Below are 25,717 nucleotides of genomic sequence, written 5' to 3'. Positions count from 1 at the left end.
ATCTTTGGGACAAAACCTATCAGCTAGACATTCTAAACCATCCTAAAGTAAGTCTTACGGGCCTTCTTGGATAAACCAGAAACCGTGGCGCCCCCTATAATCATCCTTATGTCCCTCATGGGTGGCCTAAGGTGCTCGTTATCATTCTAGCAACCTGCTCTTGTGGTGGATCTGCCCTTTCTTTATTGACGAATCGTTGTAGTTTCCCTTGTCTAATAAGGGCTTCAATCTGCTGCTTCAAGTCATAGCATTCAGACGTGTCGTGACCGTGGTCTCAATGAAAACAGCAATATTAGTCTCTGGACCTCTTATTAGGATCTCCCTTCAACTTGCCGGGCCACATCAAGGCTACATCATCCTTGATCTGTATCAAGACTTGATCGATAGGGGCAGTCAGCGAGGTGAAGTTCGCAAATCTTCCAATGGGGGGCTTAGAGCGCCTATCCTCCCATCAATCTCCGGTTTTGGTCGTCTTCCGTCCCATGTCTTGTCATGCATCTTCTTTCCTTTCCCTCTTATTGGGTTTCTCCTCTCAAGCAAGTAACACGTCTTCGATGTTCATGTACTTAGTAGCTCAATAAAGCACGTCTGACATGGTCTTCGAGTCGTTTTTGTATAAAGAGAACAGAAGCTTCCCCTTCCATAATCCATTGGTGAATGCAACAGCAAGTATCTTGTCATCAGTTTCGTCTATCAAAAGGGCTTCCTTATTGAAGTGGGTTATGTAGGATCTCAGCGTCTTATCCTACCGTTGCTTGATACTCATCAGGCACGCAGTGGACTTCTTATACCTGTGCCCCCTATAAAGTGCGAGGCAAACTACGCGCTCAGCTCCTTAAAGGTACTGATAGAGTTGGGTGTCAACCTGCTGAACCATACCCTTGCAGGACCCTTCAGCATAGTCAGGAAGGCTCAACACATGATCTCATCCGCCACGCCTTGCAAGTGCATAAGGGTTTTGAATGACTCTAGGTAATCTAAGGGATCCTTTAACCCGTCATAGGCTTCTACCTGTGGCATGCGAAATTTCGGCAAAAGGGGGAACGAAGTGACAAGTGCAGTAAAAGGCAAGACCATCCAGTGGACTAACTCTTTGAGGTCACTTGACACCCGTTCTTTGAAGGTGTTCATCATGAAGTCCATCCGCTCCTTTATCATCTGCATCTCCGTGACTATGTGTGGTGGTACTGTTTCTGCGACAAATGGACGGCTGGTATCTTGTCGCTCTTGTCAACTATAAGCATTGCTGCCTTCTAGTCCTTCTCGGTCCCTCCTTTCGACGCTGGTGCCCTCTTGCTCTTCTCCGTGATTGTTGGGCCCAGCATCCCCTTAGCACAGCTCTTCCTCCAGGTCATGGTTTTGCTTAGTAAGGTGTTCCACAACCACAGCTAGGGTTTGTACCTGTCTTTCAAGGGTAGTAATGCATGATTCTTCTTTAGTACGGTTATTGGTTGTCATCGAGCAAGTGAGTACCATACAACTCTTTGTCTAGGAAGTGGTAATATGGTTGTTACTGTTTTCTTTCCCACAGACGATGCCAACTAATGATGCCAAAAATCGTCAGTAAGTCACACAGTCCTCTCGTGCTCTAGACAAAACCTGCGCAACAAAGAAGAGGAAGACCTTGCAGAGAGTACGGTGTGATACCGACCAAATACCCTTCGAAGGTCAAGTTAGAGAACTTTCACAACTCTAAAGTGCCAAAACTGGGGTAAATTATGTGTATCTTGATTTGTGATGGCTTTAGGGTTTTTATAGTAGAATAGAAATGACTTTTGTTTTCTTGGTGAGGAGCGTCTTTCCTTGCGGGGAAGATCCTCATTAATTTATGTATTTCGCGGGATCCTTTCCTTATATGGATTCCCTTGATCAGGGTTAATCATGGGGTACATGATATTTCCTTGTACAGATATTTGTGGAGGTTAAGTAAGGCCACACTGGACCCATCACACTCTATATTCTCGTCGGCCTCCTTCTTCCCGTTGGCCTTTCGTTCCATTTAAGGATGACGTCGGGAATTGAGGTGAGGTCGTCGGCCTATGGCATCATCGCTTTTGTACTTCCGTACATGCATGTGAGGCTGACGGTCTCATTGGAACCATCGGCTTCCTTGTATGTAACAAATTTGCTCTTTCCAAGAATACCCTTATCAATTATCACTCAGATCCCCACACACACACACTACCACAATACAATTATCTACAAAGCTCGAATAAAAATTTAAATTTGATTGTCTATATCGTCATCACCAATGAATCATATAATAGACCATTCAAATACCTAACCCTTGTCACTAATAGACTTTTCCTAATTTTATGACAATTCCCTAGTAAAAAAAAAATATTACACCACAAACAAACACGTATTAAATGGCGACACAAACATCGCCTTAGTTTTACTTCTCATACACCACTAATTTTAAGTATATACTCCTTAAAATTACATTTTACTATAATTCTTATAAAGAACAAACTAATAAGTAGCTCATAGCATATCAAACCAGGTTCGTGGGCAGAGGGAATAGAATTAGTTTGATAAGAAAGATCTAAGATTGTAAAGATATATACTATATTTGTTACTGCTTTGAACTGAAACATAAACTTATACTCAACCAATAACTCATTAAAACAAAATTTTTTAGTTTGACACACACACCTCTTTTTATTAGTTTAACCAAACACACACAGATCTCACGATACTAATGAAACAACTTGGCTTCGAATTGAAGGAGACTTTTAAGGCGGGTTTGTAGAGGGCCAGTTGATTCTAAAGGAAACGCATTTGTGAATGAAACACAATGATGTGCTCCCTCAACTCTTGTGTGAGTTTGTAGAGAAAAACCATGAACTGATGTTCCTTGGCACCATTAAACTCAATATAGTGGGAAGTAAGAATGTCTCAAACTTCCTCGGTTGTGTCATATCCTCTAAATTCCATGCTGACATATAGACCGGAAGTGTTGTGCAGCTAAGAAATGATTTGATGATTCATGCTCTCCTTGTCTTTAAGGTGAGATGTGAAATCAATTTAGAATCTAATTGGATTTAGACTCTTAGATTTTTACACTCAATAATTCACTTAACACAAAATTAAAAATAAAATAGGATACGTGGTACAAAATTAAGAATCTAATTAAAATCTAATTGGATTTTCTTTAAGCTTTGGTTATTAATATTATATAGATATATAGATTTTTGCTCAAGCGTAAGATCTATTCAAAGTTGAAAAAAGAAAAGTTTCAATAAGATGGATGAGTGTAAAATTAAGTTCTTTATTAACCATCAATGTAAGCAATTACGCAATAGTGGCAGTAGTTATAATTTTATGGCTATTTTATGGAAAGTGAGCATGGAATTTGACTGGCTCAATCATAGGTTGGATCATGGATGACATCTTTGAGGAAAGCGAGTCATAAGGCAATCTTTGGCGTTGAAGAAGGCCAATAATAAAATTTGTAAGTCAACAAGCAGACAGAGGAAGTTGTTAGGATATGAGATAGAGTTGGTAGCACTTGAAGAAATAAGTCTGTTTCATATAAGACCTGTTCAATTTGATTTAGGATGCTTGATTAAAAATTTGGATCAGTTTGACTGAAGATACTTAACAATTTAGATCAGTTTGACTTTGACCAAGGATAAGCTGGCTGTAGCATATGCGCCTGAGGCTAATATGATTAAAGTAATGTTAGGGACATAACATTGTACATAATTGCTAATATGACTTGTTGTGAATCGAGCAACAAATTATGTTAGCCCTCTTGAAAAATATTATGCCCCTAAGCACATTGATAGGATTAATGCAACAGTCTCTGTTGCCAAGGCCAATGTAAGATGCTTTTTCCGGAGGTCTTTGGTGGATCTCTCTCTCTCTCTCAATTGCTTTAGTTATACTTTTGTATGAACATCTTTGGAGCAACTACTGCTCGTGTTGAAGATTCATTGATCAAGTTGTTTTATATCAGTAGAAGCGTAAAACCACAACACAAATAATCATATAGCTTTTCTTTCTTTCTTTCTTTTCCTTTTTTTGAATCATATTTAATCTTCAGTTAGAAATTCCTTCTGTTCAATGTTTAAAGAAATCAAAGACTTAAATAACTGCAATGTGAAATCCCTTCTGTTAGATTGATTTGCATGAGAACCAGCTTTAGCCCATTTAGCCACAATTTTGCTCATACTCTCTCTATATGTATTTTGTTATCTTTGTTTTTGCTCTAGTGGATGAGTGAAAATTTGATTTCTTTATTAACCATCTATATTAAGCATTTACGCAATGATGTCAGTATTTACAATTTTATGGATAGTGAGCATGGAAGTTGACTGGCTCAATCATAGGTTGCGATCTTTGAGGAAGCAAGTCATAAGGCAACCTTTGACGTTGAAGGAGGCCAATAATAAAATTGTTCAGGTCAACAAGGAGACAAAGGAAGAGTTGGAAGCTATGACACTGAGTTGGTGGCACTTGAAGAAATAAGTCTGTTTGATAAAAGACAAGTTTAATTTTGACTTGGGACACTTGCTTAAAAATTTTGATCAGTTTGACTGAGGAAACTTACTTAAAAATTTAATCAGCTTGACCCAGGATAAGGTGTCTGTAGCAAATGCTGAGGCTAATATGATTAGACTAATATTAGGGATATAACACCTTTCATAATTGTTAATTGTTGGTATGATATGTTGTGATTCGAGCAATAAATCATGTTAGTAGTGAAGAAAAATATTATAACCCTAAAGATATTGATAGGATTACTGCAACAGGCTCTGTTACTAAGGCCAAAATAAGATTCTCTCTCTCTCTCATATTTTCTAAATTGCTTTAGTTATACTTTTTTATTAACAATTTTGGAGCAACTAATGTTCTTGTCGTCTAGAAGATTCATTGATCAGGTTGTTTTATTAATATCAAAAGAAGTGTGGAACCACAGCACAAATAATCATATAGTTTTTTTTTTTTTTTTTTAATTGAAGCATATTTATGTTTAAAGAAATTAGAGACTTAACTATCTACAGTGCGATTTCGCTTTCTGGTTGATATTTCATATTTGGCACTTTCAAAGTTGGCCACCAGAGACAACTTCAAAGTTACTCTAACAAAATATTTATATACTGGAGCCAATGGGCTAAGTGTAATGTGGTGGAAGCTAAAAGAAAATAAACATGTTGTTTTCTTAATGAAAATAAATAAATAAATAAAATAAACATGTTAGGTTTTGAATAAAAACCTCAAATCCACGAGGGTCCCTCAAATCCACGAGGGTCCCTGGAATCCACAAGGTGATAGGGTTTTGGAATCCACTAGAGATAAATAGACAAAGTCTGTATTTTATTTTTAAATATGAAAAATTGAACTGCCCTGGAGGCTACAATATGTTTAAATAGTAAAAAGAAATCTTATGGCGGCGAAGAAAACGCCTAGAAACTCTAATTCACACTAATTACGTAATTAGGTGGTAAAATAGGAATTTTTGCCAAAAATAAAAAAATTTAGATAATTGAGGAAATTGAAATACTGTCTCTAAAAGACATCCCAAAATAAACGGGACCTTATTCTGACTTTTAAACTAAAAATTATTAAGGAGAAACAAATATTACTAAAAATAGCAAAAACACTGTTTTCGAAGCCTTAACAAAGGAATTCGCCTAAATTTGGGCGACACTCGAGGCAAGCATCTCAAGTCTAGATCAGAATGTTATTTTCCTTCAATCTGCCAAATTTCATGCAATTCTAACATCGTCGCCCCAATGGCCTCTACTAGCATTCCCCTAATCTTATTGCATCATGACTTTTAGCACCCTTACTTGCTGTTCTAGGAAGGCCTATGCTGTCTGTTCTACATCAAAGCGGCACATCCAACCCTATTAGTATGGGATGGTGGGCAAGAATAGAGTTCCAAAATTCTCTCAAGTCTCAACCTTGTAATTTGTAAAATCACTCTACATGAAATCCAAGGCTGGCTGAGCTAACCATAAAATGGCATGAAAGGTAGGTCTGTCAGCATCAAAATTTAAAATTCACTTTTTTAAAATACAAGTATATTATAGCACATGTTTCTCAAAAAAAAAAAAAAAAGTATACTATAGCACATTTTCAGCAAAATGTTTTCATTAAGAAGTTAAATAAGATATTCCCAAACAAACACTAATATTTTTCTCTTGAATATTCATTGATCAAGCTATTATATTAATATCAGTAAAAGTGTGGAACCACTGCACAAATAATCATATAGTTTTTTTTTTTTTTTCATTTTTTGAAGCATATTCAATCTTTTGATAGAAATACCCTCTGCTAAATGTTTAAAGAAATTAGTGTTTGAACTTGGTAAGAAAGTGTAGTTAAAGGTGTGTATGTTTATTTAGCAGTTAGTTTGTTTCTTATAAAAAAAAAAAAAAAAAATGGCCCATGGGCCAAGTGGCACATCCAACCCCTTTAGTATGGGATTGGTGGGCAACTCCCATATAGGGTTCCAATTCTCTCTTGTCATTTGTAAAATCACTCTACATGAAAGCCAAGGCTGGCAGAGCTAACCATAACATGGCTGCCGCCCAATAAATTGGGAATTCAGGGTTGTTGAGCCTCATTGAGTTTTCAACAGTTCAATTTCGTTGAGTTTCATTTAGTGTTAGACAATGACCGAGTTAGTGGGTCAAAAGTATACACAAGAAATATAGGTTGATGATTGGTTGTCAATTATTTTATTTTATTTTTCTAATAAGTCTTTGTTAAATTTTTTGGATTAGAATGATTTGTGGTTTGTAGTTGTTTAGGTTAATATACGGTTATTTTGGCTGATTTGTGATATTGTTTGAATTAATATGTGAAAGAAGAAATGTTATATGCACAACATGTTTACAACACTTTCATAATAAATCTTAAGTAGTAAGTTGTTACTAACTATTATTAGTGATTAAAAAAGTAATTTAAATGGTGAGTTCAAATTAAAATTAGTAACAATTTACCCCTCATAATTTGTTGTAAAAGCTTTATAAAAATGTTGTGCTCATAGCAAATAAAAGCTAAGATTTTAGACCACCGAGAGGGGTGGCCTAGTAGTCAAGGTGTGTGATCGCTGTTTTGAGGTCTCACGTTCAAACCCTAATGGGGAGTGGGGTTGCCTCTTGCAACTAACTCCTGATTTACTGTCTCTCTCGTGGGGCTAAGGTAAGCTCTATGGTCACCCCAACCACAGTAACCATGAGTTAATCCAACATTCTCTAGCGGAGGTGCCCATATAGTCACGCCCAAGGAGTGAGTCACACTGGCCGCCTCCACCTCCCTTTTTATTCCCAAAAAAAATAAAAAATAAAATAAAATAAAATAAACCATAGATTCTGGAGAGAGGTGGGCCAATTAAGGTTAGGCCCTAATAGGTATAGCTAGTGGTGACGGTGCAGGGGAAGCACCATTTTCCATGGTACAGCTAGTGGAGATAATAACTTCAGGAGAAGTTTTAGCCAACCGTGGTGATAAGAATAAGATATCTGGATTGGTGTAGAGTGGTTCTGGCCAAGTTGATATCATTCTAAAAGCAATAAGTCTAGCTCACAACAAAATTTCACCTACTGTGGAGGTTGCAAGTCGGCCGTTATTGATAAAATATTGCAAGAATTGTCAGCGTGTAACATTACTTATCTAGAAAAATTCATGAAAGACACCATTTTTGACAAGTGGTGACAAGGAATTGTTAACCTTGAACTAATGTTTGAAAGGGTCCGATTAGCGCACTAGTTAAGAAAAAAATTCCAATGCAGTCCAGCTACTTTAATGAACAGTCAAGTGACATTTAATAAAAAAATCAATATTTTTATCAACTTTTGCTCCGCGACATTTAAATTGATAAAGTTCGAAATAAAATAATCCTTGACACATATTTTAAGGACCAAATTTTGCAGTCCCTAAAATAAAGTTGGCTCTTACATCATAATCATAATTGGTGCCTTTTAAATGTAACAAGAAAAACTTGATGTCAAGAAGCAGTGGCGGAGCCAGAATTTCAATTCAGGGGGGGCAAGATTTATTATTATACTATGTATTCTCCATAATTTCAATTAACTACAAATATATATTTTATATCAAAACAAAAATAACTAATTTATACAGTAGTTAGTAACAATCAAAGCAAGATATATTAATCTAAATACATAAATTTAGATATCTAATTTAGTTCCTTGTAGTAAATTGAAAAAATAATCAATGTAAAAGTGTTAATACATTTAAAGTTGTATACAATATACGTATATTGTCTTGATTACTTTAAAAAAATATATAGAATTCTGTCTTTTTGCTTTATATTAATTCTTCAAAGTATTTAAATTGGGTTTATACTTTATAGTAGAAACCTAGACCCAGAGTTTGAATTTGAGTACGGTACAAGGACATTAATTAGTTAGGCTTTAATATATATATATATATATATATATTGCATAAAATATAAAACCCCCACCACCAATTGAAATTCAATGAAATTAAAAAATAAAAAATAAAAATGAGGATAAACAATCAAAATTTCGTGAATAGTGACACGTTAAAATCTGGGAAATGATAAAGTTTTTTTTTTTTTTTTTTAAATGAAAATGATAAAAGTTTATGTTTTAAACAAAAGTGATGTAGTTGGTTAAATAGTACCGTAAATCTCTCAATGCTGTGAAACTGTTATCCTTTCTATTCGGCATCAAAGCTATTTTAGAGACTGTTTTCTGCTTTTTTTTTCTTAAATCAGAACAGGCAAACTAGCAAAGCATTTAAGATGGAGTTCTACTGACTTCTACATGCCAGTACTAACTTTTTAAAGAGGAGTCAGGGGGGGCACTTGACCCCCCTCGCCCCCCCTTGGCTCCGCCCCTGTCAAGAAGGATCCCAGTAGCTTCAACTTTTATTTAAAATAAAATACAATTAAACTTCCATAAATCCACATAACGAAAGCAGCAATTAAACTGCACAACTGTATGTTGTCCAGAAAATAGTGGCTACATCAAGCTACACATACATTTTCGTAGAAAACAGAGGAAACAGAATAACGAAATGAAAATGCAATTTTTTTTTTTTCATGAGAATCAATGAAACTGCAGTTATGTAGTACTATCAAGAGTTAACTTTCCTACAGTTCTTCCTAATCTCTCCCCTTGAACCTGTCAATGGAGAAATATTTCCCATCTTAACCATGGACTTGGCGAATTGCTCAAAGAAAAGTTCGCTGTTCTCTGCGTATTGCTTTACCAATTCCCTTGATCCTTCATTCTTGGTTAAAAGAACTTGATCAGAGTTCAGAAGGCCCTTTGAAGCCAATATGTTCTTGTAGTAGTAGTTATCAAACTTTGTTGGGCTGACATAGTCCAAGAAAAACAGGTTCTGATCACCACCAGATTTTGGGCATTGGGTTTTCAATTGGGCCGCATAAGATTGATCAAGTGTGTAGTCAGGCTGTCCATTTCCTGACTGGTTGTACAGTCTTTGCCTGAAGCTGGTGCACCGGGCATTTCCAATTGTATGGCTCCCTGCATGACAAAATAAAGTTCACACAAAAACATTAAGGTTATAATATTGGAGAATGTGTGAGTTTGAAGTAGTACCCAATAAAGTAGTATGTAGTAGACAAATATTAAAGTCAATAATAATTTGTCATCTTGGTACCTTAGTAGTTTATGAAAAATATCATGTCGGTAACATTATTGTTCTAATTTTGTCCAATCAATGTTTAAAGCAATCTCATTTGATGGCACAAAAGAGAGTGTCTTAAAATTTAGCTATTTGGTACCATAAAAAGTTATTTTATCTATTTTAACTATTCACTTTACAAAATATCCAGCAGCAGTGAATCTATTTTAACTTTCAACACAATAAAATAATATAAACTTCATAATAAAATAATATATCCACTATAATAAAATAATATATCCATTATAATAAACAACAATCACAACCACCGCAACCGCTACCGCTGCCGCTGCCACCACCAACTCTTCTGCCGCCACCGCCGCCCCCACCACTACAATGATATTTTTTTACCACTTCAATTTTTTTTTTTTTGTTGAGAAAATTAGCACTTCAATTAAATATCTCTTCTTTATTTTTTCTTTATCATTTTTTATTCTCTCTTTCTCTACTCTTCCTCTGTGTCTCTTTCTCTCTCTCTAAACCAAGATGAACCATCAAACTTTCACTCTTTCTTCTCAACTCAGATATCCACTGCCCAGCCACCATGATCACAACCCATCATCGCAAGATCAACTCACTGAAACCCACTAAACTCATAGCCCAGCCACTATGATCACAACCCAAACCCCCACCACTGTTACCAAACCCATCAAGAAAAAACCCAACAACCCAAAATTGCAAACCAATCGGCAACCCACTACCACAACTCGATCAACAAACCATCAGAGGCTCTCGCCTTCCTCATCGACGCAGGTTTGTGGGTTGTGCCATGGGTTTGTGATCTTTCTCTCTACTCTAACCAATTTGCCATGGGTTTGTGATTTGTGATGTGGGTTTGTGTTTTGTGGTGGTTGTTTGGAATTTGGGCCGGCGTTGCTTCGATCTTCTCTCTACTCTATCTCTGTAGGTTTGTGTTTTGTGTTTTGTGGTGTTTTGTGATGTGGGTTTGGTGGATCAGCTTTGCTTCGGTGGCAGTGGTCCGATCCAGTGTTTTTCTGGTGGCTGGGTTTCTGATTCGGTGGGTTTTATTTGGATTTTATAAGCACCACCACCGGCAAGTTGGCCGGCGAAGAAGAGAGGAGATGAGGGATGCCGGAGAGAAAGAAAGAAAGAAAAAGAAAAAATATTATTTTAATAAGAGAAGAGAGAGAAGTTTAATAATTTTTTTTTTTTTTTTTTTAGCTTCTTGATGGAATGTACAGCCATAGATAGCTGTGTACTGTAGCAAGAAGTTAAAAAATTTTAGTTATGTTCCACTATTGTATCATGCATTTTTGTGTTTTGGTGAAGTTAAAATAACTATATAACTATTTATTTTCACTACTACTAATGCTCTAAAGGATGTAAAATTATATGTTATATCCAGCATATATGCCGAGTCTCTCACACATAGACTGGCCCCACAGTATGCGGGACCCGCTAGTGTGTGAGTGACCCGGCATATATGCCAGGAACACCATATATCTGCTCCTAAAGGACCCTATCTGTGTGGCACAAGCAAGTGCATTAGAGTCTTTACCAGATAGGGCAACAAGATCAACAATATCAAGCCCTTGTCGCTTGAACTTAGTGAGGATGGTCTGGAATGTGTTGTTTGGAGCAGGAATATTGTTGTTAGAACCACTCAAGCTTGCACTTCTGGAGTCTCTTCTGCCTAATGGTACCTCCCAGCTAGGCCCACCTCTCTGTGTGCATCCAAAACATGATCAGAATTGAGTATTGCCCATGTAAGAATAATTTGGTCGTGCCCAATTAATACAATGTAGTAAAAATGTTAGTAATACTTACCAGAACAGTGGATTCTCTTGCAGCTATGGCCAAAAGGTCAGCACAAGATACTGTACAAGGGCACTCTTTCTCCAGTGCAGATTTGATCTCATCGAGGACTTCAAAACCTCGAACTGAATTCCTGTTAGGATTTGACCCCTTCTCACTGACTATGCTGCCACTGCTGTCTAACAGTAATGAAGCATCACAGCCCTGCAATATAGACAACTTGTGTCAACCACACTAATAGAGTTCTGCTTATGAAATTTACAAGCACGGGTAATAATATATAGTCCTAGTAATTAGCATGTTGCAATATGATTGAATTGAATTTATAAAGTTAATGAGAGCTAGTCATTGAAGTGACAAGTTATAGCAAGCTAGTAGCAAGACCTGGACAAAACAATCATGGAAATGGAGCCTGAGAATTGAAGCTGCCATACGGGCTTCTTTGGCCACAGCCTTCGCCAGTACGGACCTTACAATCTCTTGAGCTTTTGGGCAAGAGTGGTCATAAAACTGTGGGTAAAGGTAACCACCTATGGTCTTGCTAGAGAAGCAAAGAGGAGAAAAAGCACAAAGAGAAAGAACCAAGAGAAAACTAGTGAGCTGAGACATTATTGTCTCTCTTTTTTGTCTCACACAAGGTTCTAGACCAAGACTTCTATAAAACACTTGCAGAGAAATTTCAAAACTTGATATGATGAGAGGTGGATGGCTTTTTAGTATTTATAGGGAAAACTTTGTACACAATATTAGACGAAGTCTTAAGAAGAGAGAAAAAAAAAAATAGGGAAGGGAACAAAAAGGTTGGAGTTGGTACTAAGTGTGACTTTGGAGAGCACATTTTGCGCACTATCCATGCAGCTGCATTTTTTTGTGTGGGTCTTGTATATTGTTCACGGGACCCGTAAATACGAATTTCAGCAATTTTTTTTTTAAACTAGGGTGCAGTTTGGATAGGGCGTTTCGCGTCTACATTTCCTCTTTCTACGTTTTTTTTTTTTTTTTTTTTTTTTATTATTCTCCCCAGCCGCAACTATTGACCGTGTCCTCTGTGAACAGTGCACTTGTGCACTGTTCACGAGTCCCACAAACTCTTTTTATCAACTTTTTCATTAAAAATGGGTCTCACAACACTATTCACACATTTAAAAATTATTTCGCTACAGTGTTTTCAGTTTTCAGTTTTCAGTTTCAACAAAAGAAGTTCTATCCAAACAGACCCTAGGTCTCACGGCACTATTCACACGTTTAAAAATTATTTTGTTACAATGTTTTCAGTTTTCAGTTTTCAGTAATAAGCGGTATCCAAACAGACCCTTAACTAGGTAAAAAAAGAAACGCTGGACCGCCTGGACGCCAGAGTAGGTAGTTTTACATACTTTGGCTTATTAGGATCTGTTTAGATACCGCTTATTTTGCTGAAACTAAAAATTAATTTATTGCTGAAAGTACTATAGATAAAGGTAAAAGTTAGTTGAAATAGTACAATAGTACGCATGAATAGTATCAAAAAGTACAGTGAAGTCCATGAATAGTAGTAAAAATAAGCTGAATAGTAAAATAATTTTAATTTTTCATTCTTATCCAAACACATGCTTACTAGAAGCTCTTAGCTAATTACAGTGAAGCAACCTTTTGAATAATCATTGCAATAAATCTAGAATTACATCCAATTTCATGCCATACAAAAGTTTTAATTGGTTTTTTTTTTTTTTTATGAGGGTGAAAAGTGTTAATTGGTTGATTCTATGTGATCGACACTTTTCCCCACTATTTTATACATAAATCTACTACTAACCATCCACTACTTCAACATATTGTGAAATTGTATGTGTCCGTTGTATTGTTATTAAGGGTTTGTTTGTTATCGTTGTTTAAACAACAGTTTTCAATGTTTAAACAACATTACACTTATTTTCACATACTTTTTTACCCACACGTATTTCTAAAAAATACAAATAGTGTTACTAGAAATTTTTTACCAAACAGGCCCTAAGAGACTAAAGTTATAAAATGATTTGAAACTATTAAGCTCAGTTGATAACTAAATTGATAAAGAGCTTTTTAGATTTGTGAATTGAGAAATGATAAAGAAAAACGTTGCAAAAGTGTTGTTATTTTATCTTATAAATATTTAATTTCACACTTGAATTCAAATAATCCAATACCGAGGCTAATATGATTAAAGTAATGTTAGGGACATAACATCGTTAATAATTGCTAATATGACATATTGTGATTCCAATAACAAATTATGTTAGCCCACTTGAAAAATATTATGCTCCGAATGATATTGATAGGATTAATGCAACAGTCTCTGTTGCCAAGGCAAATGTAAGATGCTTTTTCCGGCGGTCTTCGGTGGATCTCTCTCTCAATTGCTTTAGTTATACTTTTGTATCAACATCTTTGGAGCAACTACTGCTCTTGTGTTGAAGATTCATTGATCAAGTTGTTTTATATCAGTAGAAGTGTAGAACCACGACACAAATAATCATATAACTTTTCTTTCTTTTATTTCCTTTTTTTGAAGCATATTTAATCTTCAGTTAGAAATTCCTTATGTTCAATGTTTAAAGAAATTAAAGACTTAAATAATTGCAATGTGAAATTCCTTCTGTTAGATTGATTTGCATGAGAACCAGCTTTAGCCCATTTAGCCACAATTTTGCTCAAACTCTCTCTATATGTATTTTGTTATATTTGTTTTTGCTCAATTCTAAGAGCTATTCACAGTTGAAAAAGAAAAGTCTCACTAGGATGGATGAGTGTAAAATTAAGTTCTTTATTAACCATCTATATTAAGCATTTACGCAATGATGTCAGTATTTATATTTTATGGATAGTGAGCATGGAAGTTGACTGGCTCAATCATAGGTTGCGATGTTTGAGGAAGCAGGTCATAAGGTAACCTTTTACGTTGAAGGAGGCCAATGATAAAATTGTACAGGTCAACAAGGAGACAGAGGAAGAGTTGGAAGCTATGACACTGAGTTGGTGGCACTTGAAGAAATAAGTCTGTTTGATATAAGACAAGTTCAATTTTGACTTGGGACACTTGCTTAAAAATTTTGATCAGTTTGACTGAGGACACTTGATTAAAAATTTAGATCAGCTTGACCCAGGATAAGGTGGCTGTAGCAAATGCTGAGGCTAATATGATTAAACTAATATTAGGGATATAACACCTTTCAAAATTGTTGGTATGATATATTGTGATTCAAGCAATATATCATGTTAATAGTGAAGAAAAATATTATGACCCTAAAGATATTGATAATTTGATAGGATTACTGCAACAGTCTCTGTTACTAAGGCCAAAATAAGATGCTCTCTCTCTCTCCCTCTCTCTCTCTCTCTCTCTCTCTCTCATATTTTCTAAATTTCTTTAGTTATACTATTTTATTAACAATTTTGGGGCAACTAATGTTCTTGTCGGCTAGAAGATTCATTGATCAGGTTGTTTTATTAATATCAAAAGAAGTGTGGAACCACAGCACAAATAGTCATATAGTTTTTTTTTTTTTTTTTTTAAATATGAAGCATATTTACGTTTAAAGAAATTAGAGACTCAATTTATGTTTGGTAATAGTTTTTATTTTTTATTTTCAAAAACTTGTTTTGGGGAATATAAGGGGCTGTTTGGTAAGAGTATTTAAATATAGTATTTTGTTTTGCAATCCATAAAATGGTGGGTCACACACTTGAATTTATTATTTGGCTAATATTTTCTAAATAAAATTTTCAAAAAACTGTATTCTATTCTCCTGATTTAAAATAGGATTTTGAAAATGGCTTAAGAGGTGTTTTTAGGATACATAAAATGTTTTTAATGACATAGTTGTAAATAAATTGAAAACAATGGATCCCACATATTTGTCTAAACTCTTTTATCTCTTAAATTTAGGAGTTTATTTTTATCATAAAAATAATTCTCACATTTCAAATTTGAAACTTATCATTACAAATAAAATAAAACATGATGAGCTCTATTCCTTTATCATTATCCACACACAAAAAAAAAAAAAAGTAATCTATAGATTCTACACGTTACTTTTCGTAAATATATACTGTATTTTTTAAATCTCAAAAATAGAAATGGTCTCCCAAACTTTTTTTTTTTTTTTAGTATTTTGAAAATTATTCTTAAAAGTGGGAGCCAAACACGTAAAATATAAAAATTATTATTTGAAAACTAGTTTCAAGTTCAATTTTTTTAAAATTGTTTTTATACTGTTTTGAAAACAAAAACAAAAATCCTCCTACCAATCAGGCTCTAAAGAAAAAACAATTTTCTTGTATTTTTGAAATCAAAAACATGTTTGGTTAGTTGAAATTAAAAAAAAAAAATAGTTTTTTGAAGAAAAAAATAGAAAATACTAAAATATGTTGTTACTAGGATTTAAACTCTTCCACTAACTCATTAAATGAGACAGATTCATTAAATTAACTGCGTGTTTTCAATGACTGAAAATTAGAAATTAAAAACTGTTTTTTGCATATTTTCAGTTTCCTTCACAAATTGAGTTTTGAGAACAGTTTTTGTTTTCTGTCTATTTTAGGTTGCCAAATAAGTTTTTTAGTCTCAAAAATAGAAAATTGTTTTTGGAAACAGAAAATAAAGGGAAAAAACAATTACCAAACATACCCTTAACTATCTGTAGTGTGATTCCGCTTTTTGGTTGATATATCATATTTGGCACTTTCAAAGTTTTCCACTAGAGACAACTTCAAAGTTACTCTAATAAAATATTTATATATTGGAGCCAATGGGCTAAGCTTGATGTCGCGGAAGCTACAAGAAAATAAACATGTTGTTTTCTGAATATTAAAAATAAATAAAAAATAAAAATAAAAAACCAAACACATTAATTTCTGAATGAAAACCTCAAATCCACAAGGTGATAAGGTTATGGAATCTACCAGAGATAAATTGAAAAAGTCTATATTTTTTTTTAATATGAAAAATTGAACTGCCCTAAAGGCTACAATATATTTAAATAGTATAAAGAACCCTATGGCGGCTAAGAAAATGCTCAAAAACCCTAATTTGCGCTAATCACGTAATTAGGTGGCAAAATAGTAACTTTTGCCAAAAATAGCAAAATTCAAATTTTTTTTTTTTTTTTTTTTTGAGAAGCAAAATTCAGATAATTGAGGGAATTGAAATATTATCTCTAAGAGATATCCCAAAACAGATGGGACGTTTTCTAACTTTTAAACAAAAAACTATTAAGGAAAAACAAATATTACTAGAAATAGCAAAAACACTGTTTTTGAAGCCTTAACAAAGGAATTTGCCTAAATTTGGGCAACGCTCGAGGCAAGCATCTCGAGTCTGGATCAGAATGTTATTTCCCTTCAACCCGCCAAATTTCATGCAATTCTAAGATCATCGCCTCGATGGCCTCTACTGGCATCCCCCTAATCATATTGCATCGTGACTTTTGACGCCCTTACTTGCTGCTCCAGGAAGGCCTGTGTTGTCTGTTCTACATCAAAGTGGCACATCCAACCCCATTAGTATGGGATGGTGGGCAAGTATAGCATTCCAAAATTCTCTCAAGTCTCAACCTTGTAATTTGTAAAATCATTCTACATGAAATCCAAGGCTAGCAGAGCTAACCACAAAATGGCTTGAAAGGTAGGTGTATTAGCATCAAAATTTAAAATTCACTTTTTCAAAGTACAAGTATATTTTAGCACATTTTCAACAAAATGTTTTCATTAAGAAGTTAAATAAGATATTCCCAAACAGACACTAATATTTTCTCTTGAATATTCATTGATCAAGCTGTTATATTAATATCAATAAATGTGTGGAACCACAGCACAAATAATCATATAGTTTTTTTTTTTTTTTCATTTTTTGAAGCATATTTAATCTTTTGATAGAAATACCCTCTACTAAATGTTTAAAGAAATTAGTGTTTGAACTTGGTAAGAAAGTGTAATTAAAGAAAGTGTAATTAAGGGTGTATATGTATGTTTAGCAGTTAGTTTGTTTCTCAAAAAAAAAAAAAAAAAAAAAAAAAAAAAAAAAAAAAAAAATAGAAACTTAGATATCAGAAATGTGATTTCGCTTTCTAGTTGATATTCGGCACCATTACTGGAGTCAATGGCCCATGGGCCAAGTGGCACATCCAACCCCTTTAGTATGGGATTGGTGGGCAACTCCCATATAGGGTTCCAATTCTCTCTTAAGTCTCAAGCTTGTCATTTGTAAAATCACTCTACATGAAAGCCAAGGCTAGCAGAGCTAACCATAACATGGCTGGAAAGGTAGGTCCGTAAGCATCAAAATTTAAATCATGCACTTCTTCTATTCTTGACTTTTTATCCAAAAAAACAAAATGTCGCATCGATTGGATTGCTGGCTTACACTGCTCTGAAGTGAAGTAAAAAGATCCAAGGACCATTTCTCAATTACTTTGAAAATAGATATAACTGCCACCCAATAAATTGGGAATTCAGGGTTGTTGAGCTTCATTGAGTTTTCATCCATTCAGTTTCGTTGAGTTTCATTTAGTGTTAGACAATGACCGAGTTAGTGGGTCAAAAGTATAAACAAGAAATATAGGTTGATGATTGGTTGTCAATTATTTTATATTATTTTATTAATAAGTCTTTGTTAAATTTTTTTTGGATTACAATGATTTGTGGTTCGTAGTTGTTTAGGTTAATATACGGTTATTTTGGTTGATTTGTGATATTGTTTGAATTAAAATGTGAAAGAAGAAATATTATATGCACAACATGTTCACAACACTTTCATAATAAATCTTAAGTAGTAAGTTATTATTAGTTGTTATTAGTGAGTAAAAAAGTAATTTAAATTGTGAGTTCAAATTAAAATTAGTAACAATTTATCATTCATAATTTGCTGTAAAAGCATTATAAAAATGTTGTGTTCATGGCAAATAAAAGCTAAGATTTTGGACCACCGAGAAGGGTGAACTGGTGGTCAAGGTGTGTGATCACTGTATTGAGGTCCCACGTTCGAACCCTAGAGGGGAGTGGGGTTGCCTCTTGCAGTAAACTCCTAATTTACTAGCTTCCTCGTGGGGCTAGGATGAGCTCTATGGTCACCCCGACCACAATAATCATGACTCAATCTAATATTCTCTAATGGAGGTGCCGTATGATCATATCCAAGAGGTGAGTAACACTTGCCGCCTCCACCTCCCTTTTTATTCCCAAAAAATAAAAATAAAAAAATAAAAATCAAGATTTTGGAGAGAGGTGGGCCAATTAACGTTAGGCCCTAATAGGTATAGCTAGTGGTGACGGTGCAGGGGAAGCACCATTTTCCATGGTACAGCTAGTGGAGATAATAACTTCAGGAGAAGTTTTAGCCAACCGTGGTGATAAGAATAAGATATCTGGATTGGTGTAGAGTGGTTCTGGCCAAGTTGATATCATTCTAAAAGCAATAAGTCTAGCTCACAACAAAATTTCACCAACTGTGGAGGTTGCAAGTCGGCCGTTGTTATTGATAAAATATTGCAAGAATTGTCAGCGTGTAACATTACTTATCTAGAAAAATTCATGAAAGACACCATTTTTGACAAGTGGTGACAAGGAATTGTTAACCATGAACTAATTTTTGAAAGGGTCCGATTAGCGCATTTGTTAAGAAGAAAATTCCAATGCAGTCCAGCTACTTTAATGAACAGTCAAGCGACATTTAATAAAAAAATCTATATTTTCATCAACTTTTGCTCCGTGACACTAAATTGATGACGTTCGAAATAAACTAATCCTTGACACATATTTTATGGACCAAATAAACTAATCATAATTGGTGCCTTTTAAATGTAACAAGAAAAACTTGATGTCAAGAAGGATCCCAGTAGCTTCAACTTTTATTTAAAACAAAATACAATTAAACTTCCATAAATCCACATAACGAAAGCAGCAATTAAACTGCACAACTGTATGTTGTCCAGAAAATAGTGGTTACATCAAGCTACACATACATTTTCGTAGAAAACAGAGGAAACAGAACAACGAAATGGAAATGCAATTTTTCTTTTCATGAGAATCAATGAAACTGCAGTTATGTAGTACTATCAAGAGTTAACTCTCCTGCAGATCTTTCTAATCTCTCCCCTTGAACCTGTCAATGGAGAAATATTTCCCATCTTAACCATGGACTTGGGGAATTGTTTAAAGAAAAGTTGGCTGTTCTCTGCGTATTGCTTTACCAATTCCCTTGATCCTTCATTCTTGGTTAAAAGAACTTGATCAGAGTTCAGAAGGCCCTTTGAAGCCAATATGTTCTTGTAGTAGTAGTTATCAAACTTCGTTGGGCTGACATAGTCCAAGAAAAACAGGTTCTGATCACCACCGGATCTTGGGCATCGGGTTTTCAATTGGGCCGCATATGATTGATCAAGTGTGTAGTCGGGCTGTCCATTTCCTGACTGGTTGTACAGTCTTTGCCTGAAGCTGGTGCACCGGGAATTTCCAATTGTATGGCTCCCTGCATAACAAAATTAAGTTCACACACAAACATTCAGATTATGATATTGGAGAATGTACGAGTTTTAGTACTTAGTATGTCTTTCGCTATTCTCTTTACAAATAAAAATGGTACACAATAAAGTAGTATGTAGTAGACGTATATTAAAGTAAAAAATAATTTGTCAACTTCGTACCTCAGTTGATTATGAAAAATATCGTGTCGGTAACATTATTGTTCTAATTTTGTCCAATCAATGTTTAGAGCAATCTCATTTGATGACAAAAAAGAGAGCCTGTCTTAAAGTTAAAGGACCCTAGCTGTATGGCATAAGCAAGTGCATTAGAGTCTTTACCAGATAGGGCAACAAGATCAACAATATCAAGCCCTTGTCGCTTGAACTTAGTGAGGATGGTCTGGAATGTGTTGTTTGGAGCAGGAATATTGTTGTTAGAACCACTCAAGCTTGCACTTCTGGAGTCTCTTCTGCCTAATAGTACCTCCCAGCTGGGCCCACCTCTCTGTGTGCATCCAAAACATGATCAGAATTGAGTAATGGCCATGTAAGAGTAATTTGGTTGTGTCCGATTAATACAATGCACTAAAAATGTTAGTAATACTTACCAGAACAGTGGCATCTCTTGCAGCTATGGCCAAAAGGTCAGCACAAGATACTGTACGAGGACACTCTTTCTCCAGTGCAGATTTAATCTCATCAAGGACTTCAAAACCTCGAGCTGAATTCCTGTTAGGATTTGACCTCTTCTCACTGACTATGGTTCCACTGCTGTCTAACAGTACTGAAGCATCACAGCCCTGCAATATAGACAACTTGTGTCAACCACACTAAGCCATCGTGATACATAATAGAGTTCTGCTTATGAAATTTACAAGCACGGGTAATAATATATAGTCCTTGTAATTAGCATGTTGCAATATGATTGAATTGAATTTATGAAGTTAATGAGAGCTAGTCATTGAAGTGACAAGTTATAGCAAGCTAGTAGCAAGACCTGGACAAAACAATCATGGAAATGGAGCCTGAGAATTGAAGCCGCCATACGGGCTTCTTTGGCCACAGCCTTGGCCAGTACGGACCTTACAATCTCTTGAGCTTTTGGGCAAGAGTGGTCATAAAACTGTGGGTAAAGGCAACCATCTTTGGTCTTGCTAGAGAAGCAAAGAGGAGCAAAAGCACAAAGAGAAAGAACCAAGAGAAAACTAGTGAGCTGAGACATTATTGTCTCTTTTTTTTGTCTTAGACAAGGTTCTAGACCAAGACTTCTATAAAACACTTGCAGAGAATTTCAAAACTTGATATGATGAGAGGTGGATGGCTTTTGAGTATTTATAGGGAAAACTTTGTAGACAATATTAGACGAAGTCTTAAGAAGAGAGAAAAAATATTTAGGGAAGGGAATAAAAAAGTTGGAGTTGGTACTAACTAGGTAAGAAAAGAATCGCTGGACCGCCTGGACGCCAGAGTAGGTAGCTTTGCATACTTTGGCTTATTACTAGAAGCTCTTAGCTTATTACAGTGAAGCAACCTTTTGAATTATCATAGCAATAAATCTAGAATTACATCCAATTTTATGACATACTAAAGTTTTAATTGGTTGACTCACGACATACAAAAGTTTTATTTTTTTATTTTTTTATTTTTTTTGAGGGGGAAAAGTTTTAATTGGTTGATTCTATGTGATCGACACTTTTCCCCACTATTTTATACATAAATCTACTACTAACTATCCACTACTTCAACATATTGTGAAATTGTATATGTCGGTTGTGTTGTTATTAAAAGACTAAAGTTATAAAATGATTTGTAACTATTAAGCTCGGTTGATAACTAAATTGATAAAGAGCTTTTTAGATTTGTGAATTGAGAAATGATAAAGAAAGACATTGTAAAAGTGTTGTTATTTTATCTTATAAATATTTAATTTCACACTTGAATTCAAATAATTCAATACTAATGATCAGGGACATTGATTTACTATTGTTATTATTATTGGCATCAACTTTGAATGTCTTTTTGATGATAAAAAAAAATGGGCATTTTCATGTTTTCACTTTTTTTGGGGGAAAAATTGAATAGAATTTAAAAGAAATAAAATTTTCAAAAACTTATAGATTTCCAAAATCAACCATAGAGTGATTTCTAAAAGCCCCAAGAATTTGGTCTGATAGTTCCTAAAGTTCATGAGATTCATGACATCTTAAATCCAAACTCTTAGCTAGCATCTTAAGGCCAAGGGCGAAGCTAGAAATTTTTATTTGAGGGGCCGAGTTGCAACACTAATATATATATTAGTCAAGAACCCCCCCCCCCCCCACCCACATATATATATATATAGTTATACACACACACACTTTTTTTATATGATAAGTTATATATATACACACACCCCAAAAAAAAGTTTAGTATTTTTTATCAAAATTATGTTTGATGACGATCTTTCATAAAATAAAATTCATCTTTTACCATTTTCAATGTGAAATTCTTAAAAAGTTTCATTTTCAATTCAAATTATCAAATTGTATACCAAAGTGAGTAAAAAATATCTCAATTGAACTAATAAAATTTTCAAAAATATGAATAATCCAAAACTTGAAAGAACAAGTTTGGCTCCAAACATATTTGAAGGTATCTTGCTCTAACCCATTATGTGGCAACTAAAGAGACATTTCATATATAGTTTTAGTCACAAATTTTTTTAATGAGTTAATGAATTGTTTAATTGCCACATAATATGGATTGAAAAAGATAGATCCAAACATATTTGATACCAAATTTTATAATTGTAGGGACGCAATTTGTTTAACGGCCCAAGAGTAACGTTGGGCTCGTAAGCAATGGGCCCCAACAATATGATTTGTAGAGAGTGGGCTTGAATGGCATGACCTTAGGTACAAGTGGACGGTTTGATCGTGGCGTCCATGATAATTCTTGTACGGGCCTGGCTTGACCAGCTAAACCCTCCGTTGGAACGTGATGTAGGACTTTAGTCCTCGGACGCTGTCCAAAGATCCTTGTGTTATTCCCCTTCTCCCCCCTTACCAGGAGGAGAAAAGTCCTCCTCTTCTGGAGGTCCTCTGTCTTTTATACTCATGTTTCTTTTCATCTTTAGAGTCCACGTGTAAGTTTTACTTTTTTGGGGTGCAAACCTGTCCTGTCAACCCATACCTAGTATGGTTTGGGGTCGTTGGGAAAGTTAAAGGGTATGGTTTAAACGATGGACTTGTCAGATACAGGGTTTGGTATTATGACGTTGGCAGCTTTTTCCCTTACCCTGCCCCTGAACTCAGTTTCTCCCTTTCTTCAGGCATTTCATGAGGTGCCAAGCAAGAGGTCGTCCTCAGCAATGGCTCTCCTCGGCTTGGGCCGTAGGGCCTGGGCCCCCATGTAGAGTGGGACTGGGCCGCGAATCCACTAGCCCCACAATAATAATAATAAATTAACAAATATAAGAGCACATTTTACAATAAAAATAAAATGGAGAAAAATAAAGTATTGTCTTTAGAACTATTAGACCAATTATTTTTTAAGAGCATTATTAGACTAACTCAAATATTTTGAGGGGTAGGGGGGCAACTCCTATCTTTATAGGCTAAACTTTCAAAATGTTAAAATAATTACCCATGTGTGTAGCTCTAACCCTAGGGCCAACACTAAGGTTTCCTCTTTATAATTACTTGGCATGTATAAGACGGAAAGACTAAACACACATGGGAATAGTCAAATACTCAAAGAGTTTTAGTCACTCAAATTGAGAAAGAAACTCTCTATCAAGGTCTTTTCAAAATTTGCTAATCAAGGTTAAATAAAAAAAATAAAAAAATAAAAAAATAAAAATAAAAAAAATAAAAAAAAAAAACTTGAAAAACTTGCTTGAACTATTTAGCTACCTTAGGTCTTTTCAAAATTTTCTAATCAAGGTAAAAAAAAAAAAAACTTGAAAAACTTGTTTGAACTATTTAGCTACCTTAAAGCTCTAATATAAGGCCTTCCTAACGCAATGTCAAACGGGCAAGATAAGAAAGAACAATTCCATGGGGTATCTTAGAAGAAAGTATAATTGCACTGGGTATCTTAGATTGTAGTCATAACACTTCGGTGGAAAGGAAGGTCTAATTAAGTCAGGGCCCTTGCTCCTTAGAACTACATTTTACGAAATTTCTTGCTTAAAACCATTATTGGATCGACTTTAAATTCTTGTTATACAAATTACAGCATTGTAAATTAACCATGGCTATGAAACCACCTCATTGAAATCAAGTTCTAGGCTTCTAGCTTGTTCAATTGTGTTCATTTTTACTCATTGACATGATTATTATTATTATTATTTTTTTTTTTTTTTTGAGAAACTTTTTGACATGATTATGCAGGAAGTGTACAGTGAATCCATGTGAGCTAGATAAGGTTCTCAGTTGATAATTTAATTGAACGTACAACTAGAATTGGTCAACATGATATTATTTTTTGTTGTTTTTTTTAAGTTACATGGTGAACACATAAATGAGAGGAGGTCCCAAAGTGGAGGGAGACTCACCTGCTCTGTTGACCAAATGAACTCACTAGAATTATTGATCAAGGTTCTTTCTAAACACCTTCTCAAAAAAAAAAGGTTCTCTCTAAACACGGTGCCCTTTTAATTTTTAAATTGTGACTATAATGACTAAAGGGAAAGTGAACCCGTGGCCAACTAACACTCATTAACACTCATTAACATGCCGACTCTTCTTTTGCTTTGGTTCCTTTATTTTATTTTTCTAGCGTTGCCAAAGTTTACTCTGTCGTATTACAATAGAGTAAGCAATAAGTGACACAATTCTTCAACAAAATAAATGTGAAGGAACATTTTTTTGGCTGTTGTACAGTCTTATTTTTAATTTTACATTCCCACCCCCTCTTTCTTTTTCTTGGGGTACTTAGTTGTTTTCTTCTGCTAATGTGTTGACATTTGATACGACCCATATTAAAGAAAATTTGGCTTTACACGTTCTTTGAGGGTACGGCCCTGAAATCAATCAAAATTAATAAATAGAAATAGTAGGTGACTGTATTCTTGTTATATATGTATTCAGAATAATGTAATAGTCTGAAACAAGATAAATAGGAATATTAGGTTAATCTGATCCATCCAGTAATATGATAAAGAAAAACATATAGGTGGGGTAGGAAAACTACTACTACTTTTTAGCCTATGATTCTTCCATTGTAAGGGACTTTTTTTTTTTATTAATTAAGTCTAATTTAATTAAAGCCAGCAAAGAGCATATTATTAGCATATGCAGTACACATTCATCAAAAAGCATATGCAGTACACTGTACACTCCTATGATTTGATTCTAGAAAAAAATTTCAGAACAAATAAAATGACACAACTTATGTTACAACTATTTATATAACAGATTATGAATGATAAAGAAAAAATTGTAGATTTATGTAAATGTGACAAACAACTAATTCCAGTATGATACCTAAGGTAATGTGGCAAAAATTTAACTATTTATGTGGTAATAAAACTACTCTCCATTCTATCACCCTTTCCCAATTGATATGGCTGTGTGATGACTGATGACCACATGGTATGATCTAATCCATTGAACCATGCACCGTCCTTTCCAAACAGACAATGCAGGCCGCACACGTGGCAAATAATTACTTAATCAATCAGCATCTGCCTTTTTTTTTTTTCACGTCACGTCCATGCAAAAAAATTGTAAATTTTTTTTCTAAAATTTGAAAATGATGCATGAACTAATAGAAATTAATAAGACCCTGTTTCACTTTCTCGTGACATTATAACCTATCGGATCAGATTT

At 34.6% G+C, this 25,717-nt stretch overlaps 2 protein-coding genes across 2 annotated transcripts; both read right to left on the bottom strand.

Annotated features, from left to right (window-relative positions):
* Positions 1 to 8,841: 8,841 nt before the first annotated feature.
* Positions 8,842 to 12,139, bottom strand: LOC126733114 (peroxidase 72-like). Its single transcript, XM_050436300.1, has 4 exons — positions 11,812 to 12,139; positions 11,440 to 11,631; positions 11,171 to 11,336; positions 8,842 to 9,491 (listed from the first exon to the last, which is right to left on the bottom strand). Exons 1-4 carry the CDS (start codon positions 12,034 to 12,036, stop codon positions 9,079 to 9,081), a joined length of 996 nt encoding a protein of 331 aa, XP_050292257.1. The 5' UTR covers positions 12,037 to 12,139; the 3' UTR covers positions 8,842 to 9,078.
* A 7,116-nt stretch (positions 12,140 to 19,255) lies between these two features.
* On the bottom strand, positions 19,256 to 21,225 carry LOC126733113 (peroxidase 72-like). Its single transcript, XM_050436299.1, has 4 exons — positions 20,902 to 21,225; positions 20,513 to 20,704; positions 20,244 to 20,409; positions 19,256 to 19,909 (listed from the first exon to the last, which is right to left on the bottom strand). The coding sequence occupies exons 1-4, from the start codon at positions 21,124 to 21,126 to the stop codon at positions 19,497 to 19,499; spliced, it is 996 nt and encodes a 331-aa protein (XP_050292256.1). The 5' UTR covers positions 21,127 to 21,225; the 3' UTR covers positions 19,256 to 19,496.
* Between the last annotated feature and the right edge of the window lie 4,492 nt (positions 21,226 to 25,717).

Source organism: Quercus robur, chromosome 6 (genome assembly GCF_932294415.1).
Source record: "Quercus robur chromosome 6, dhQueRobu3.1, whole genome shotgun sequence".
Classification (NCBI taxonomy): Eukaryota; Viridiplantae; Streptophyta; class Magnoliopsida; order Fagales; family Fagaceae; genus Quercus; species Quercus robur.
The sequence above is the reverse complement of the archived record's forward strand: the minus strand, read 5'-3'. Positions and strand labels throughout refer to the sequence as shown.

Coding starts and splice junctions, on each gene's coding strand:
- LOC126733114 (XM_050436300.1), bottom strand. CDS start 12,036: ATGTCTCAGCTCACTAGTTTTCTCTTGGTTCTTTCTCTTTGTGCTTTT. Junction 11,337..11,439: donor CAAGAGAATCCACTGTTCTG/GTAAGTATTACT, acceptor GGATGCACACAG/AGAGGTGGGCCTAGCTGGGA. Junction 9,492..11,170: donor TGATCTTGTTGCCCTATCTG/GTAAAGACTCTA, acceptor TTTGTCATGCAG/GGAGCCATACAATTGGAAAT.
- LOC126733113 (XM_050436299.1), bottom strand. CDS start 21,126: ATGTCTCAGCTCACTAGTTTTCTCTTGGTTCTTTCTCTTTGTGCTTTT. Junction 20,410..20,512: donor CAAGAGATGCCACTGTTCTG/GTAAGTATTACT, acceptor GGATGCACACAG/AGAGGTGGGCCCAGCTGGGA. Junction 19,910..20,243: donor TGATCTTGTTGCCCTATCTG/GTAAAGACTCTA, acceptor TTTGTTATGCAG/GGAGCCATACAATTGGAAAT.